The following is a 17,890-nucleotide window of genomic DNA, read 5'->3' as shown; positions in this document are numbered from 1 at the left end:
ACGTCAACAAAATGTTTTTTTAAACGTTATTTTTAATGACAAAGTTTCTTTATATAGACAACCTCATGCTCCGTGTCGGTAAACAACTTTACAGTGACCACAGACCCTGGGCAATATATAATTATAACCATTACCTAATACACTGAGTATAAAGCATAAGTTTTCACATGCCGCGTATGCACCACCAAGGGTCAACTCTTTAATTGCGACTATTTTCTTTGGAACTTAAATAACAGTTTAGCTTTAAAAACTAAAAAGATTGCGATCATAGTGACGAATTATGCATGGTGGTTGTCACCTTGACAATTTTCAATGGAATAAGTTTTGTTGTGTGAGTATTCAGAACAGAAAAACCACTTTAACGTAATTGTTCTAAAACCAAGTGATCAAGCCCAAGGTTCGTTCAAAAATATCCCACAAAGTACTTATGATGATATAAGAACATTAAAGGACCCCAACCTACAAAAATATTTTACTCTAACCTATACGAACGGTCTTATCTACTTTCCATTGGGGCCTGATGCGATCGAGCATATATAGTGGAATATTCCAACACGAGTTTTTTTGAAACATTTTTAAATGAAACGTTTCTGACATTTTCATTAGAAGCGTATCAGTTTCTGAAGAGGGTATGTCAAACTGCAGATACGACAATTAAAGTAAAAAAGTCAAGACATTTCACTCCGAGAAGGAATGACATTTTACTCCGTGCGCGTTTTACATTGCTTCCTTTAGAGCGACTTGAGCTGTTACAGCTTTTTAAGAAAATGGTATATTCTGAGATACTGCAACCTGCGAAGACAAGGATTTCTGGACAAGCCGTCGTTGCGTCCTCAGCTGGCAATAGAATAAAAAGAGTGCCAAAGAATTAAAAGAGTAAGTTTTTTATATTGTTGCATTCTAGAGTAAATATTATCCCTATATCATCTGTAAACTTTGGTAAATAAAACTTCACTACCTATAGCAGACCCTAAGTATAGTCTCACGAATGTAGTTTGTTTTAGCGAAAAATACTCTATTTCAATATTTGAATGAGTGAATAATGTAGTTTATCACTTAAGCAAAGAATCAAAACAACTTAAAAAAAAACTATTAATCACAACTTTTTTCCCATTCAGTGCCGCTGATACCATCGAAATTGAATCCTTGTTGGAAAATGCTTTGCAATAAAAAGGTAAGTTTCATATTCTCCAATTATTCGGTGATCATTCTTCAATGGAAATGTTCTTCGACCGCAAACTTAGTCCGATTTTTGTGTTTCAGCATTTCAAGACAATGTTGCGTTACGCTGGGAGGCAAATAAAAAACAATGAAAATTATTCATGTCTTTTTTCGTATATAAATCTTTACATGAGGAAATTTCATTTAGCTAGACAGTGTCATAAATCTTCCAGCCAATCTCAGATACGGACTATCTTAGCACGACAGAATATATAGGATGGAAACAAACATATGTCACATGAACGTATACGTCACATGGACGTATACTTCATAATAATGTAATAAAATAAAACATACGGGTTAATTACGTTGTAACCGTTGCAATTATGTTTCGAATCACGGTCAGAGTTTTAACAAAGATGCAATATGTAAATTTTATTTTTTAAATTATGATCGACTGCTGCCTGCCACGTATTTTAGTTGAACATATATTCAACCTTTTTCTCGCATATAACTCAAGTTTTTATGGTACACGACCACGTACACAAAATTTAGCCATTTGTTACGTGCCAGTCAGTTCCTGCTACAAGCAGTGTCTTCTGTAGCAATAAGGTGACAGTTTTCATTCCGGGTAGACTTAATTTTTTCACCATGAATATGTAATAACTTATCCCGGACAGTATGTAGAAACCGATGGAAAGAAAATAGAAGATGTTCGGTTTCTCTATCACCGGCAATATAACGAAGGTAGCGGCGAGTAGGCAGGTGAGAATCGGGATGAAAATCGGCACCTTTATGTATAGATAACATTTTTATGTTTTAATCATTTTTGTGATATATAATATATATATCGAAATCGCATAGTAGGGTAGTGGGGGGAATTGGTACACAACTTCATGTTGCCCTATATACTGTATTACAAAAGTCAAAGTATAAGAAGATTTTTTAGTGATACCATGAATTTGTAGTATCATACCCTCATTAATTGACAGCACTATTAAAACGCACGACGAGTTATTAGACGGTTCGCAAACAGGCGAGGTAAAGTGGGACAATTCAAAATTCTTGTTGACTTAGATTATTAAACGAATTTATCACCTGAAATAAACGAAAATAACACAAAGAATTATTGTAGGTTTTAAAAACCAGGACGAAAAATGATTGATATAGTAGGGTGGGGGAAGACGGGACACCTTTAGTACATGATATCCAAATATCCTGATCGTGTTTTAAACAATTAACAACAGTCTATGGGAGTCGCGGGGATACGGTTTTATAATTCTTTAAATGTTTCTTGTTTATTACCAAATGGGACGAGAAAATAAAATGAAAAGGTGTCCCATCTTCCCCCACTCTACTATGAGAACAAACTTTAAACGAATTGTAAACAACCAACTTACCCGGTAAGGTCTTGTTATATTTGGCTTTTTGTATCTCAGAATTATAACACTTGCTGCACTGAGACCATAAACTGTCCACATAACAAATCCGAATCCGTTGATCAAAAATTGGACGTCCCCACATAATATGAATATTATGCCGAAAAAAGCGTTAAGAATGAGCGAAGGTACGGGAGTGTAATACTTCACATGAATCATTGAAAATATCTGAATTAAAATTTTATTTAGGTTCAAAAAAAGGTAAATAATCTTGTAGTGGCTTATTTGGTATAAAAACGTAGTGTATTTCCGAAGTTTCGTCATCCATCCGTCAAGACTTCATTAGAGAATGTATCGTAACAGGCCACGCAAGCGTATTGTTGGGTGGGGGAGATGGGACACCTTTACAATTTATTTTCCAGTCCCATTTGGTAGTAAACAAAAAAACATTCAAAGAATTCTAAAACCATACCCTTACGACTTCCATAGACCGTTGTTAATTGTTTAAAACACGATTAAGATATTTGGATATTATGTGCTAAAGTTGTCCCACCTTTCCGCACCCTACTATAGGTATAATATCGTAATTTAATATTAATTGAAACGCTGGATTTACTTTTGGTAAATATCCTTTCCTTGCAGCAACAAACGGCAACCTTCCCCGTAGAAGACATGCGCCGTTTTGGTTGCCAAGTGTTGACACACACACGGTAAACGGGATAATCCACGCCATTGGTCCTAAGACTTGGTTAGCAAACGTCACGGCAACCGCTGGTGACGTCATCATTTCTTCCACAGAAAGAACTGTGTGCAAAACATTATCAGGACATATCCAATACATTGGTATGGTGTGTTGATGAATATAGGCAGTGTAGGATATAAGAGTATTGCTCAAGCTTATAATTAAAGGGAAGTCGCTATATAGAGTATATTCTGCAATAAATTTAATCTAACCCTGATTTGGTCTCTGCAAAAAGAGCAATTTGATTGCTTTTTTATCTTTTACCTATTTCCTAGAAACAAATCCCGGCTACTATAAAGTCTCCCACCTCTCTACACCTAAACGTTATTGTCCTTTAAATTCTCACGAAAAATAACTACACAGCCCAATAACGAGAAAATTACCTGAAAAGTAGCCAATATTTACAATCATGTACATAACAGTTACGATGAGGAGAGAAAACAACGATGCTCTTGGTAGATTACGTCCAACGTCCGTTACCTCCTCCGCTATTGTGTTCAGAACCATCCACCCGGTGTAGGAAAACATGCCCTGGTAAAATGCAATTCCGATGTCGCCTGCTGTAATACCTGCCATGCCCTCGCTAGCAAATGCATTCTGAAAGTTTTCTTTGCCCACTGGATCTCCGTTTACAAGACGTATTATCCCTCCAATGCTGATTAGGCACATTGCTAGGAACTTTCCAACTGTGAAAACTATTTCGATCTTTACAACCGAACGTACGCTTCTGCTGTTTAGGAAGCTCAGGCTTATTAAAAGCAAACAGGCCACAAGTTTAATGAAAATATCGGGAGCTTTGCACCCGGCACCAATAAATCCACTGATAAAATAAGCAGCGAAGACTTGCAAAGAAATACCGCTACCGACATCCATAAATATAAAGGTCATAACATACATGTATGAAACCATCTTTCCATACGCGATTTCAAAGTTGACAAAGTCACCCCCGGACTCTTTCAATGCTGCTCCCAATTCGCAGTAGCAAAGTGTGGACAGGGCGGCCACTATTCCACACACAACCCATACAACCATACTGAGCCCAACACTACCATGGACAGCACTTACAACTCCACCCGGAGATACGAAAATACCGGAACCAACCATGGCGCTGGTAACTATAGCAACACCGCTCCAGAATCCGACCTTCCGTTTCAGACGAAATTCCTCAACCTTCCCAATAGAGTTTCCACTCATATTTATATTGTTTCAATTCAAATTAATATCAGACACAGCTGCGGTAACGCCTGTTGACCGATATGTCGGAACGAAATAATATTTAACTATATTTCTGATATCTTCCGACAAAGGATCGTGCAACTACAGCAATCGCTAACAATTATTAGCGGTTTTACTGCATCATTTAACTGTCGGTAAAGTACAAATATTTATTCGACCTCGTTTAACGCCGTGAAATTGAAAGCTTTTGGTCAATATGTAACGTTTTAAATCGCCCCGTTAGTGAAGAGTTTTGCAGCATAGAGTTTGAAGTGATGATTATTTGCAAAAATGGTTAGTTAAGCACTAAACTTTATTTCGAAATATTGGCTCTTTTTTCACAAAACTAAACTAATTTTATTTTACAAAACCAAACTATACAAGATTTTTATCTTATTTTATTAAACTACGATATTAGATTGATGATTTAAACTTGAATCGCTGTCCCATAGTGCCCCGTGTCCTAACTTACCCCATTCATTTATACGATTAAATGAGTCACTATAGGAAAACTTACCAACTCACCAATGCTGATTTGCAGCTTAATAACTGATGCCAAACCACGGGTTGCATGAAATGCAACAACAAGGCGTCGAAGTTGTTGAATCACAAAACCCTAGCAGCTTACGGCTTAAAAATATACGGACGAAGAAATAGATCTACGGATGTGACGTTGCACCACGTTATAAAGATATATATAGGGAGAATAATTGAAAACTAATATAATGAAGTAATAAACACAGGGCACAAAACTTAGTAGTATATTATTGTTGTGTATAACGTAGTGCAATAATATTCATATACTGTAGCATAAGTAAGAATATGTGTTTAAATGCTATATATTATAATACTAAAGTAATGAAATAACACTTAACTTACACCTTGCATGAAAACTCTTTAAAACCTTCCAACTTGTAACTTGGTGTGGAACCATGGTCATCTGAACTGAAACGAGGTAACTCGCTGGGAAGTAAAGGCGTTTTATGCGCGGAGCAATCAAGGCGGGGGTAATCAGCTGATGCGAGACGTCTGCTGTCACGTGAACAATCAAAGATTGGATGGCGGAATCATTATGACGTTAGTTCAACATTATGACGTAACATATACACCTAAAGATTTATTCTAAAGTTAAAGAGTATATATATTGATTCGACTTTGTCATTTTGAAGATTAAATGCGACAATTAAGAATTTAGATATGGCACCACCCAAAACCGTCATGCATACTTCTGTAAATTGTCTTTGTTTACTACCAAATGGAACGAGAAGAAGGAATAAAAGCTGTCCCATCTTACCCCAACGAGAAGAAGGAATAAAAGCTGTCCCATCTTACCCCACTGTGTGTGTCACAAGATACATGACTTACAATGCCTGAATAAAGTAACAAACAATAAATCGAATTGATTCCACAAAACAAATTCTAAAACTAGACAATAGTCTCAAGTTACACGGTTTGTTTTAGTTTCTTGTAAGTTATTCTAACCTTTTAACCGGATCTTTAGTTCGCGTGCCACTGTACCGACAAACATGTAAGCGGATCGCATATTCATCGGCGAGCGTGGGCAAGTCAGGGTAGGAGCTTTCCTTTACCTTCCACCGACGGTGTCAGCTTTCGTTCAGTGTTAGGTTGATTAGAAATTGATTATAACCGAAACGAGTAAGGTACAGTCAGAGTACGACGTGAGATTTGAAGTCGATGTATATACAACGTCAGAAATGCACTACGTTTTTATACCAGATGAGCCACTAAAAGAATCTTTACATTTTTTCAGGTAGCAGAAGTAACATAAAGATATGTACATTTAGAGAACAGTTTTTTTGAAAAGAAGTCCAGCATGGCGGATTTATTTTTGCCCCCTATGACCCCAGCTACTCCTAATCAGGATGTAACGTTGGGGTTTTCGGGGTCAGATAACTACTCGTTGGTTGGGGTTAGCGAAGAAGATGACCCAACATTGGCGTGGGTGAGGTCCCTACCGTCACCCGGGAATGCTGGAACGTCAAATGATCGAACGAGCGAAAACAGGTTCGTTGTTGTATAAGAAATATAACAAGGTAAAACTTTGGTTCCCGGTGTAGACTTCAATTTTATTTCCGATGAATTATATTTCAAAGAGCGAAAATATTAAAAAATAAGTGAAGTAAAAAGCAAAAACAATGGTTTTCCGATGCCATTATCGGTTCGTTTTGTTGCCAGATTTTTGAACCGAAGTGCTCCTCTAAACACCGAACGTTTTTTGGAGACACCATGTCCGGTTTTTGACGCTTGGGGTGGGGACGGAAGAAGGGACAGAGGGTCAAATAAAACACGGAGAAACAGCACGGTGTCTGTAGGACCTCCTGGTATTATCGCGTTTGTAAAAGACCTGGATGTAATTGAAGAGGAAAATCAACAGAATGTTAATGGTAAACAACGTAATTTTTTTATTGAGAGTGCAGGGCGTGCAGGCTATTTTTAAAAACGGCTGTTTTGTGTCTCTGCCGCAAACCATAGTTTTTAAACGATATCTGCTAAGTTTCTTTACATTTTTAGCGATATTTCGCACATATTGCCAAGAAATTCGGAGAAATAAGACTATATAGTTTATAAAGTTACGCATTTTACCGTTATAAAAAAATTTACACCGAGAATAGACAAAGAAACATTCTGTGTTGTTTAACTTCAAGATAACACGTGAAAATTCTGCACCTGTTGTGTCCGTGGGGAATATTAATAACTCCTATATGTTTACTTAATATGTTTGAGGTATAAGCGAACACGAATAGTCACGGTTTCACTGTTTACAAGCTTGTGTTAATCGCAGGTCGTGCCAAGAACATTATTGACCAGGAGAAAATGGAAGAACAAGCAGAACAGGTAATTTACACATCATATGCGAGCTCGCAAGTTAATGCATGTTTGAAGCGGAATGCATTTGGCCTAACCATGGTTAGGCGCTGAGAGCAATTGAAATCATACAGTGTGCAATTTGAAGATGTTTGCTGGGGAAGACAATGCTACTAACCGTTGTCGTATTGTAGGTAATTCCGCCGACAAATAAAGGCAACGATGTGGCGTTTGATCCTAATCACAGAAAAAGTGGGAATATTAGTTTGGTAAACGTACATGGTGACTCGCTTGAAGATGTGTTAGCGCTTGCTACAAGGAACGCAGGCATTAGTGGGGATTTTATTGAACGCGAAATACAAGACGACCAGGGAAATATTGAAACATCTGTCACAGATACTGAACAAGTTACTAATTCTGTTGAAAGTGAATGTGTATATACTAAACCATGGGGCGACGGGTTTGAACCTATACCCCAGCGCTCAAATGGTGCAGACGTAACCGACTTTCAGCAAGCCGTGCAGTGCAACTATCCGAGAATTTATGAGGATCTACCAACTAGCTCAGTGCCGCCGCCTATTCAATATGACTCTAACCGACCACTCAACACGTCAGATAATCTTTCTGTCGTTTACGGAGAACAAGAGAGCGCAAATATACCGAATACGACAGCGGGCCAACAAAAATCCTTGGATCCGCCAGAAACTCAGACAAGAAAACGTAAAGCATCTACAGAAAATTATTTTCCGCACAAACTCAGCGATCGCAAACTGGTCACAATAAATGGTGACGTCATTGGGTCACGTGAGACAGTAGCGGGTTCAGGAGTGATGACGCCAAGCTCGGAAATCAATGAAAGGTATAATTACATTAACAGTTTCTGCTAGTTTGATTTTTTCTGTTTTTATGGTTTATGCTATGAATAAATGAACATAACTTGCTTTATCCTTGCGTGGCCGAAAACGACGATCGGTTTAATACGCTTGTTTTGCTTCATACACCTCATGTCGGCTTTATAGGAGTTACCCCGTATTATTCCAAAACGTCCATACACATTGTACAGTATTGTAAAGCAATTACAAAGGTGTTAAACTTCTACATGTGGCAGGTCAGCCTCGGTTGGAAGCAGCGTCTGCAGCAGCTTCACGCAAGAAATGCTTGTCGCGCAAGAAAAGAAAATGCCAGATAAGAAACTGCTTGGTGACATCGTGCGGCGATATTTGCGAAAGCGAGAAGACATGAAAGTTGTGATACTACACGCGAAAGTCGCACAAAAGTCGTATGGAAGCGAGAAGAGGTAAATGCAATCACAAACAAGTGTAGAAAACTAAAAATTATAACTAATATAGGGACGCCTATCTGAAAAAACGAACCGATTTTAAACATGAATATACAAGAATTTGGTTTATGGTTATACCGTATTGACAACGTGAAACTCACAACTTTGACCTTTTGTTTGTTTCCAAGTTCGCCAATCAAAATACTTTTATAGATTCTTCTGCCCCCCTCCGTGCGTCCACCTTCTCGGCACTGGTTGGAAAACGAAACAGCGTCGAAAGATGACGTCATCAAGTGCGTCACCAATGCCGTCACCATCGCCATCTACGTCATACGCCTCTCAGCCCTCTACGTCACTGGCTTCAGAAGTTTGTTTGTTCGTTGGAGTGGGCGGAGGTGAAAACGAACTGCAACAAGTTTTCCTGGACCCCCCAGCAAAGGTAAAACATCCAAAACCACATTTCATCCAACTCTTCACATTTATAACAATGTAGACTGTGCATATTTTAGTGGTTTAGTTCTTATTGACCCCCTTGAGTTGAAACGCTCTTGGGTTAGACCATGCCCCCCTCAATACACCTAAAACATTTAGTATGGGCCATGGTTATAGACGGCGGGTTCTGTGTATACGCCTCACTTAGCAAATACCAAAATTGCAATTAACGAATAACTTTTATCACATAATACTCCAATATCCCCATCATGGTTTAAACAATTAACTACAGTCTATTCTAATTTGTGTACTAACAAATTGGACGGAAAAAACAGAATGAAAATTGGTGTCCTATATCTTCCCCCTGCTTTACTATATACTACACGTTTACGCTAGTAACCTTTAGAACTATGCTGCTGCAAAAACACTGCACACACCAGACTCCGACAAACGCAAGCACTTTGAAATCCATGTAAAGATGTTTTACGGAGACGGTTCAGAAATCGGATTATTTCACTCACAAAGAATCAAAGTAATCTCCAAACCAAGCAAAAAGAAACAGACTGTTAAAAATACAGACCGTAAGTAATTACCTAAGCACAAACATTATGCAGTCTTTTTTATTACAACGTATAAATATCGCTTTCTAACTCCAAAATTGTATTAGTGCGTTCTTCTGTGTTCTGTTGTTAGCACAAGATTTTCCTGATATCATGTTTAAAACAAAAGTAAGTATACTAGCGCCACCATGTGTTTTACAGTGTGCATACCATCCGGTAGCAAGGTGTCGCTGTTCAACCGACTTCGATCACAAACAGTTTCCACGAGATATCTGCACGTCACTAAAGATGGTTACAGAGCAAGCGCTACTCAATGGGGTGCTTTCGCCATTCACTTAAGTAAGAGAAACGATTTAAAACAAAAACACTGGCGTGACCTCATATTACGTAAACAATAATGACGTCACGAAATGTATTTATAGTTCACGAAAATCAACCGGAAGCAAACGAGTTCGAGGTGCATGATGGGTACGTGCATTACGGGACGTCGGTTAAACTTGTGTGTTCCGTCACCGGTTACGCTCTACCGCGCTTGGTAAGTGTTTACGTCATTCGTGACGTCATTGATTTCGCGTCAACATATTTTTCGAACAATATGTTGTGTTTGCAGATAATACGCAAAGTAGACAGACAGATGGCAAGCGTATTGAGCGACGAACCTGTATCTCAACTCCATAAATGTGCATTGTACTTGAAGGACACGGATCGTCAATATCTTTGTCTTTCACAGGAAAAGATTATCGTTCATAAAGTAAACAAGCGCCAAGCACTGAAGTTTAAGCGTTTTGCTGTATAAGTAATTTATTTCACCAAATTACGGTTTTATAAAGACAATCTTACATAACCCTGCAACATTCAGCACCCTTATAAATTGAGGACGTACATATATAGATACATATAGATGCTATACATACACAAAATGGCAATGATCGACATAATTCGTATTTTTCTGCCTCTCCTAATGAAAGGATTTTATTAGGCGACCCAGAGCACGAAGAATCCTAGCATGGATTGTCTGAGCGATGGCGCTTGCTGGACGATTATATCAACGGAAAAAGCGGAATACCGTTGGAGTGACAGCTCGTTTAATCTGGTTAATAATGTACCAGTGACTCCTGTGCCGGTAGTGAAAAATCTAGAGGTAAAAAATAGAGATATATTCGGGTCGATCGGTAATCAGCGAAGCTATTGCGCATGCGCAGAAGGTCGGACCGAATATACGACACTGACAAGCTTAAAACATTGTGCGTAAACCCATATATTAAATAGGCATTAACATAGTTTGAGTCTATGCCGAAATTATGAAACATATTCTTCTGGTTTAATATTGCTTTCATTTTCCCACGGGGCCTATGGGTTAAAAAGAGGTTACCCCGATTTCCTGTACGTCACTTGGGGCTAATGGGTCTAAGGTCTTACGTGCGTCTTTGAAGGTGCAAAACAACCAGCGCTATAGTGCGATAATGGCGTGTCAAGGGTCTTTGAAATGTAACCTTAATTGTGAACGAATGTTTAAATGCAATTGTCTTGCACCGAAGTGTCAATATGTCGACTTAGCAGTTTTTAGGGAAACTTGTACGGTAACAAACGTTGCTTGTTTTGCAACAATACAGCTCTGTCACTTTATTGTTCTGCAAAAATGACGCAACGCCGAAGAATTTAGACTGGGCACGACAAGTACAGCATCCGCTCTCGACATCCAAGTTCTGACTATGAGCAGAAGTCATTCGCAACCGGTTAAGCGTAGTCAGCAGTTTAACACAAGCTCGCAACTTAATCAATCAAAGTTTACCTATTTGAATTAAATCAGCTAAAGGCCACCAATATAATCCAACAAATAACAATTTCTGAGGTTGACAACTTCGGTCACTATATCTAGTACTCCTTGCTTGTATATTTTCGAATAAAATCAAGAATTAGCGTTACAATGAAACACAAAAATGGCGGTTTCGTAACGCATGGTGATTTTGAAATAGACATAACATAATGGTTGGGAAGAAGTAGCATTTAATGCGGTAAGGGAAGATGGGATACCGTTAGCACATATCCAAATATCCGGATCGTGTTTTAAACAGTTAACAACGGTCTATATGGGAATCGTGAGAATACAGTTTTATAATTCTTCGAATGTTCTTTGTTTACTACCAATTGGGATGAGAAAATAGAATGAAAATGTGTCCAATTTACCCCACCTTAATAAACATATTTTAGTCCTGAAACTAGACACGTCATAAAAGTCTTTGTTTGCAGATAAACGGAGGTGGCGAAGTGGCGATGGCGGAATTTACAGGAACAAACTTTGCACCGAATCTCACAGTTTGGTTCTCAGATGTAGAGACAGAAACTATGTTCAGGTATTTCCCACTTTGTGGATTTCATGGATGTAAAATAATTCAGGTCTCTTTCATATTTTGAGTACAAGCCATGGATACTATATGTTAACAATTCCGTTTTTACCAAAAAGATTGTTCTAATATACTTCAATCTCATTTAGGTGTTCTGAATCCATAATGTGCTTCATACCCGACATATCAAAGATACAGAAAGGCTGGAAATACGTGAAGAAAACAGTTAAAGTTCCGTTACTCCTTGTCCGGGACGACGGTGTAATTTACCCATGTGGGGTCAATTTCTATTATACCCCCGAACCGGGTCCGAACGCTCCTAAACACCCTTCTATAAAAGAAATTTTGAAACAGAAATCGACTATTCAGTTTGACTGACACTTGATTTTAGAAATTATAAAATCGCCACAGTGTTTTCAAATGTGCAATCTAACTTCTACTGATTCAATGCATTAATGTTGCAATGACATTTGCTATCGTGAATTTAACAATAGACAAGTACTAAGAATCTGTGGTTGAAACGATCAAATGCTAATTTTCAAGCATAAAAAGAACTTACAAAGCAACTACATAGTTCCACAGTAGCCTACCTGAAATCTAACAGTTAAAAGCAATCAAAGACGAACTAAATGCAGACACTAACTCAACTACAGTACTACTGGCAAAGCAGCACAAAGAAACTGAGTAACGTGGCAATAGAACTAGACCGAGAGACGTAAGAATGTAGATTAAAATTCGGTGCGCGCGTTCCGTAAATTAAATGTGATGGAATGCATTGCACTAAAGGCGGAGTGTACTACAGTAGGTATATTGCTTTTAATGCCCCAGCCATCAGAAATGCAGGTGCGCAATATGACCTACTATAACTGGACTGTTCTGCTATTCAAGAATAAACAAAGGACGCCTTCGAGGTAAAATTAAATTTGAAACTTCTGGTTTAATTTACTTTCAAATAAATACAAGCAATGCTTAGATATATGTACAAACAAAGCACTCCAGAAGCGGTGATTGAAACAATAGAAACTTATAGCAATTATAGAATATGTTCAAGTATTAGTGTCTGGGGTCTGATTTCTTTGAAAGTTGATTAACCATTGTGGGAGCGGCAACTTCTGACACCCCATATATTGTCGTCTCATTCGAGTGGGATTGTCACTATACTCTGGCAACCCTTCAGAGATAGGTGCCCCAAATAAAGTGAAGTCCTCTGCGTGACGTCGATGCGTGATTGACGGGAGGCTGTGAGTGAACGCCAAGCCCTGGAAAGTAGAAATTTTCACTTAAACAGTTAAGTCGTGATAATACTGCCGAATAATTCTGTAACCTTATTTTCCTGATTATCATTAAATAGAGGTCCGCGGAAAGAAAATTAAAGAAAGTTTCGTCTGACAAAGTGTCCCAACTTCCCCCACCCTACTATATTAATTATATCTGCCAACTTTACCTCGTATGCAAATGCAACATTCTGCAGCGGGGAGAGTCTGCTCCAATGCGAAGTGACGTCACGACCCCAGGAGTAGTCCCACGTATCTCCACTAGCAATAAGAACTACACGCTCCCATGACGTCAGAGTCGTGGCAGCGACTCTTTGACGTAATGCTGACGTCAGAACTCCTGAATAACTCTGATCCGCGAAAACGAAGACATGATTTGCGTCACACCCAGCAATATCATCCAGAAATTCAGTTACAAGGTATTTCTCTGATAATTCACTCTAAAGAGAACATGCAATGAGAAAACTACGTAATACTACTAGACCACAACAGTTATGTATGCCAAGCATACAATATCGTTTTTTTATGACACAGTTATTTACACAAGCTTAAAATTAAAAAAAAAAAAAACAAGATTCGTAAAACCGAAAAGAAATTAACTATTAAATCATTTTGTATATGTGGCAGAATACATTAAAGGTTTGCAATTTTAACTCTTACCTCGCCGTTTCCGTTGTTGTCCCACAGAAGAAGGGAACCCTCTGTGTCTGTGGGTCCATTCATGTAAATAACTAACGAATCAGCACAAAGACTAGTTCTACAAATTGTTGTAATGTGATTTCGTATTCGGAACTTCTCACTGGCAGGTAGTCCGTATCTGTACGGTTCGCCGACTGAAAATCGCAATGCAACAATTTGAACCTTACGTATACATGTCCTACATATACAGAACTAGTATATAACAAAAGGTATAATAACAGTAAAGTCTTTCGTACTCAATATAGTAAAACCGAAATAAACCATAAACATCTACATGTATCATACGTTTCACGTCTCCATTCCCATTGTAGAAGACTTGAATGTTATCCTTTCGAAAACCATTCCGTCTAAGCATGGTGTAAAACGACCGTAAGTTTTCTTCATTCTGCGTAACCATAGTAACGTCGTTCCAACCCCCGAAAAGCGTCACAGCGTAATCACAAGTAGCGTATAGTCGACAAAGCGGAGGAAATTTGATTTGGCTGCTTCGCAATTTCTGGGATAATTGGCATAGCTTGAATAGCAAAACTGACAAGGTATATACGTAACTGTGAGGGCACGCGGGTTCTTACGAGTGATGAACGACTAAGACAGCAAACGCGCGAGAAGACCTTTCACAGGAAGTAACCCGTGACCACACTTGGCATTACAGAATGAAAACAACTTACACTAAACTTGTAAACATGCTACTGCGAGCTTGCCTTAGCAAAACCCCGCAAATTTTATCGATACTAACTTGGTAATTTAGCCATATTTATAAAAATATGATTCCTTAAATTAAGATCACCAATTATTACACTTTTGGGATGTTGGTATTTTTAAACCGAAGTAAAATGAGTGCAAAAGGTAATATAATTCTAATATTCTATTGTTGGTGTTTGAAACTGTCAATACAACTTCATTTCACCTTTGAATAACATCGGCGAGTGTTCTCAATTAGTTCGCAGTTTTCCACGATTGTGGATTCGGTCACCACAGTTTTAGGACAAGGTCCGAAACCAGATATGTATGGCATGCATTCCAACAACTGTTGTCTGGTCTGTCCGGCTATGAAACAAACATAATTCATAAGGTCTATAAGATATAATAAAACTTAAGTGTTTGGTTCATTGTTCTAATCCTGACAGCACGTTGCAAAATGGCGGGAAGTTAAATTCGAAAACTCTGACGTAACAAATACCATTCTCGTTTGTGATTTCGTCATACACTAGTGGAATGAAGTTGATTTCACATTTCTTTGCCAAGTCGTTAGGACTTAAGTGGGAACGATAGATGTTTCGACATCCGCTTCTGCGTGCTTGTGTTAGACATAAGCCGGGACCTGGTAGGGAATTTAAACAATACCGATTACCACTATGGAGAAACTGGAAAAGTAGAGTTAACAGACTAGGTTCACAAACTACGTTAGAGCAAGTTGTATTCAACTGTGTAAGAAAACAATTGTGAAACCTTAAGATTTCCTAAACTAGTGTATATAAAAAAGCTTGATTAAGTATAAAAACAAACATGATTTCTAAAAAAGCAGTTGTGTATAGGCTTAAGATGGAAAAATGGACCAAATCCGGCCTGAGTCCTAGGCCCTCAAGGACCTCACGCATATGGAGTATAAGATGGGCTTAAGATTGTATGTGAATTTACCTATTTCAATTCCTCGCTTCCGTTTGCACCATGGTCTAGTCGCGCCATCAATATAGAAAACTAAAAGTAGATGACCGAAACTTTCGGTTGGAAATGGGTCCACTACCGCCACCGAGTGGTGGGAGGATGAGTCCCTTAATCTGCCTTCGGGGATCGTCTGAGTATTGCAATTATTATTATATATGTACCAAAACTTTACCGTTACTGGGGAATTTTTGCAAAGCTGCTTTGAGACGGCACAGCCATTACTAATAGGTTTACATACATGGGGTTGCTCTGGTATTAAGACAACATTAGAAACCGTCTAAATCTAATGCACGTAATATGTGCTCGCATTCGTGTATTGTAAATTGGAAAGGTTTAAACTTTAAATGCAAACCTACCACTGAGTACACAGTGTTTACTCTTGGCGGTGTGACGTAGAACCGCATCTGGTCAGTTGGAATACGGGAGAGGGTTTCACATTTTCCTTCGTCGGTGAAGTAGCGGCGGGCGAAATGACAGTCAATGCTTCTGATCATCCGCTAGGGTTAAACATGTGTATAGCAATCGGATATAACTTTGTGTTAATAAAACTGCGATGTTGCGGTCTTACTTTTTGCAATCGATTTATGAAGAACAGTCAAAAAATGGAATTGTGCATTTAACTAAATATAGTAAATATAAAAACGTGAAGACCGCCTGATGTAAAATTATGATGATGCATCGTGCAACTGAAATTATGTTGGAAATTTTATAAGTTTAGCAGGTTCTAACTAATAACCATCGGAGGTATGTCAATTTTTTATAAACGTAGGCATATTATTCCAACAAAAATATACGTTCAGAAAATTCTTTTAGTTAGCATCCTTAATGATATATGGTCGATTATTCTGATAAATAAAAGCCACAACAACAAAAATACAGTAGGGTGGGGGAAGATGGGACATCTTTTCGTTTTTATTTTCTCGTCCCGTTTGGTAGTAAACAAAGCAACATGCAAAGAATAATAAAACCGTATCTTCACGACTCCCATAGATCGTTGTTAATTGTTTAAAATATGATCAGGATATTGGAATATTAGGTGCTAAAGGTGTCCCATCTTTCCCCACACTACTATATATAAAATTTCGGAAGAAAAAACTCACTTTTACATGAACAGCCAGTACTGAGGTAAACGTCTTCATAGTACGATGATGGACAATCCTCGGGAGGAGAGTTGATCTTCCCGAACTGTAGCTTGTCTCCATCCGAAAGTTCCGGGCGGTGTAACTCCCATTGAATGAAGTACCATCGCTGCTGGTGTTTTGATGAAGAAGATCGGATGGCGTACTCAACGCTCCTACCTCCTCCTCCGAGTTTATCAGCACAGAGTTCAAAGTCGAGATGTTTGTTTGGACTTGAGGGCCCACAGTCGTCGCATTCGTGGTACTTCTGTTGTCCGTTCGTTCTGGGTTCGCATTTGAACTTAAAATTAGATTAGAAAGTATGAAGATCAAGCAGAGAAAACAATTTCCCTTTACACGTAATAAAAACATTTTCTCGATCCAAAATAAAAGAAAACTTGAATAAAATCTGCGAGTATGGAGGTTACTTTAATATCAAAACAGCCTATGGGCAAACTTAAAACTTTAAAAGTTCTCTGACCGGTGTGCGCGGTTTAATGAAATCAGATTACTTTTATCGTTTCCTTTAATCTATATTGCCAATCGACTTCGTCATCTCTAAAACTCGGCGCTAAACTGGTCTTTTTATAAGGAAATACCAGTTTAAACTTTTTCTCGCTTTCTTGTTTGTTTGCTCTCGCGCAACACGTAGAAATTGGGGCGAACGTGCTCAAAGAGATGTATCCAGAAACATTTCCATACAACCAGTTAGAAAACTGTGTGCCATCACTGCAGCCTTTGTGTAAATGCAAAATCTAACAGTTGTCCAACCCTTGCAGAAAAGCGTGTAACTAAAGAAATGGACCAGTTTACGAGATGTATCGTCAGTCAAACTATCCAAAGAATTTTTTGGTGACGTAGCGATTTCAAGTTACCCGTAACACTAAGAGTCGGTAGCGATACCGAACACGCGCGGGCGGAAATAACATTAAACGGAGCTATTTGTTTGGTCAAGCTATCCAAACAAAACCCTAAAAGTGAAGCCGCAATTTTAAAAAGATTACGCAACAAAGTCGTAGGTGCGTTGCGAGCAGGAAGCAAGCCAAATACCGAATGTCCTATCTCTCGAAACGCCTGTCATCTGACCGCGAGCTGTCAAAACAATCTTCGTGTCTAAGATTTAATTACGGACGAGTTCGTAACACGTTCCGTGAAACACCGGAACCTGATAATCACGAAGGGGAATCACCTAGGG

At 38.5% G+C, this 17,890-nt stretch overlaps 3 protein-coding genes across 4 annotated transcripts; 1 reads left to right on the top strand and 2 right to left on the bottom strand.

The window, feature by feature from the left end:
• Positions 1 to 719: 719 nt before the first annotated feature.
• On the bottom strand, positions 720 to 4,900 carry LOC100186184 (b(0,+)-type amino acid transporter 1-like). Its single transcript, XM_026836988.1, has 4 exons — positions 3,666 to 4,900; positions 3,157 to 3,344; positions 2,562 to 2,768; positions 720 to 1,288 (listed from the first exon to the last, which is right to left on the bottom strand). Exons 1-4 carry the CDS (start codon positions 4,474 to 4,476, stop codon positions 1,268 to 1,270), a joined length of 1,227 nt encoding a protein of 408 aa, XP_026692789.1. The 5' UTR covers positions 4,477 to 4,900; the 3' UTR covers positions 720 to 1,267.
• A 1,358-nt stretch (positions 4,901 to 6,258) lies between these two features.
• LOC100183068 (recombining binding protein suppressor of hairless-like) lies at positions 6,259 to 12,444 on the top strand. 2 transcript variants are annotated; one of them, XM_018814243.2, is made up of 13 exons: positions 6,260 to 6,522; positions 6,694 to 6,902; positions 7,301 to 7,353; positions 7,518 to 8,182; positions 8,432 to 8,620; positions 8,816 to 9,041; positions 9,441 to 9,615; positions 9,796 to 9,933; positions 10,017 to 10,129; positions 10,205 to 10,345; positions 10,574 to 10,735; positions 11,845 to 11,948; positions 12,089 to 12,444. In XM_018814243.2, exons 1-13 carry the CDS (start codon positions 6,332 to 6,334, stop codon positions 12,315 to 12,317), a joined length of 2,595 nt encoding a protein of 864 aa, XP_018669788.1. In that variant the 5' UTR covers positions 6,260 to 6,331; the 3' UTR covers positions 12,318 to 12,444. The 2 variants fall into 2 exon arrangements, with proteins under 2 accessions (XP_026692781.1, XP_018669788.1); XM_026836980.1 differs by having other exon boundaries at positions 6,259 to 6,522; positions 10,017 to 10,345.
• Positions 12,445 to 12,856: 412 nt separating this feature from the next.
• On the bottom strand, positions 12,857 to 17,256 carry LOC100181449. The gene is made up of 9 exons (XM_002122270.4): positions 16,678 to 17,256; positions 15,934 to 16,074; positions 15,551 to 15,707; positions 15,093 to 15,233; positions 14,820 to 14,959; positions 14,198 to 14,408; positions 13,874 to 14,046; positions 13,384 to 13,653; positions 12,857 to 13,198 (listed from the first exon to the last, which is right to left on the bottom strand). The coding sequence occupies exons 1-9, from the start codon at positions 17,065 to 17,067 to the stop codon at positions 12,986 to 12,988; spliced, it is 1,836 nt and encodes a 611-aa protein (XP_002122306.2). The 5' UTR covers positions 17,068 to 17,256; the 3' UTR covers positions 12,857 to 12,985.
• Positions 17,257 to 17,890: the final 634 nt, after the last annotated feature.

The sequence above is a fragment of the Ciona intestinalis genome, chromosome 12 (genome assembly GCF_000224145.3).
Source record: "Ciona intestinalis chromosome 12, KH, whole genome shotgun sequence".
Classification (NCBI taxonomy): Eukaryota; Metazoa; Chordata; class Ascidiacea; order Phlebobranchia; family Cionidae; genus Ciona; species Ciona intestinalis.
This window is presented reverse-complemented; position numbering and strand designations above follow the sequence as displayed.

Bases quoted from the DNA above. Each gene is read 5' to 3' on its own strand.
- LOC100186184 (XM_026836988.1), bottom strand. From the start codon at position 4,476: ATGAGTGGAAACTCTATTGGGAAGGTTGAGGAATTTCGTCTGAAACGG. The intron at 2,769-3,156 runs GTAAATCCAGCG...ATTTTAATTCAG, and splicing joins GGAAAGGATATTTACCAAAA to ATATTTTCAATGATTCATGT. The intron at 1,289-2,561 runs GTAAGTTGGTTG...TTTGCCTCCCAG, and splicing joins ATATAACAAGACCTTACCGG to CGTAACGCAACATTGTCTTG.
- LOC100183068 (XM_026836980.1), top strand. From the start codon at position 6,332: ATGGCGGATTTATTTTTGCCCCCTATGACCCCAGCTACTCCTAATCAG. The intron at 8,183-8,431 runs GTATAATTACAT...TACATGTGGCAG, and splicing joins AGCTCGGAAATCAATGAAAG to GTCAGCCTCGGTTGGAAGCA. The intron at 11,949-12,088 runs GTATTTCCCACT...AATCTCATTTAG, and splicing joins GAGACAGAAACTATGTTCAG to GTGTTCTGAATCCATAATGT.
- LOC100181449 (XM_002122270.4), bottom strand. From the start codon at position 17,067: ATGTTTTTATTACGTGTAAAGGGAAATTGTTTTCTCTGCTTGATCTTC. The intron at 14,960-15,092 runs GTATTTGTTACG...TTTGTTTCATAG, and splicing joins CGAAATCACAAACGAGAATG to CCGGACAGACCAGACAACAG. The intron at 13,654-13,873 runs GTAAGAGTTAAA...TGTTCTCTTTAG, and splicing joins ACAACAACGGAAACGGCGAG to AGTGAATTATCAGAGAAATA.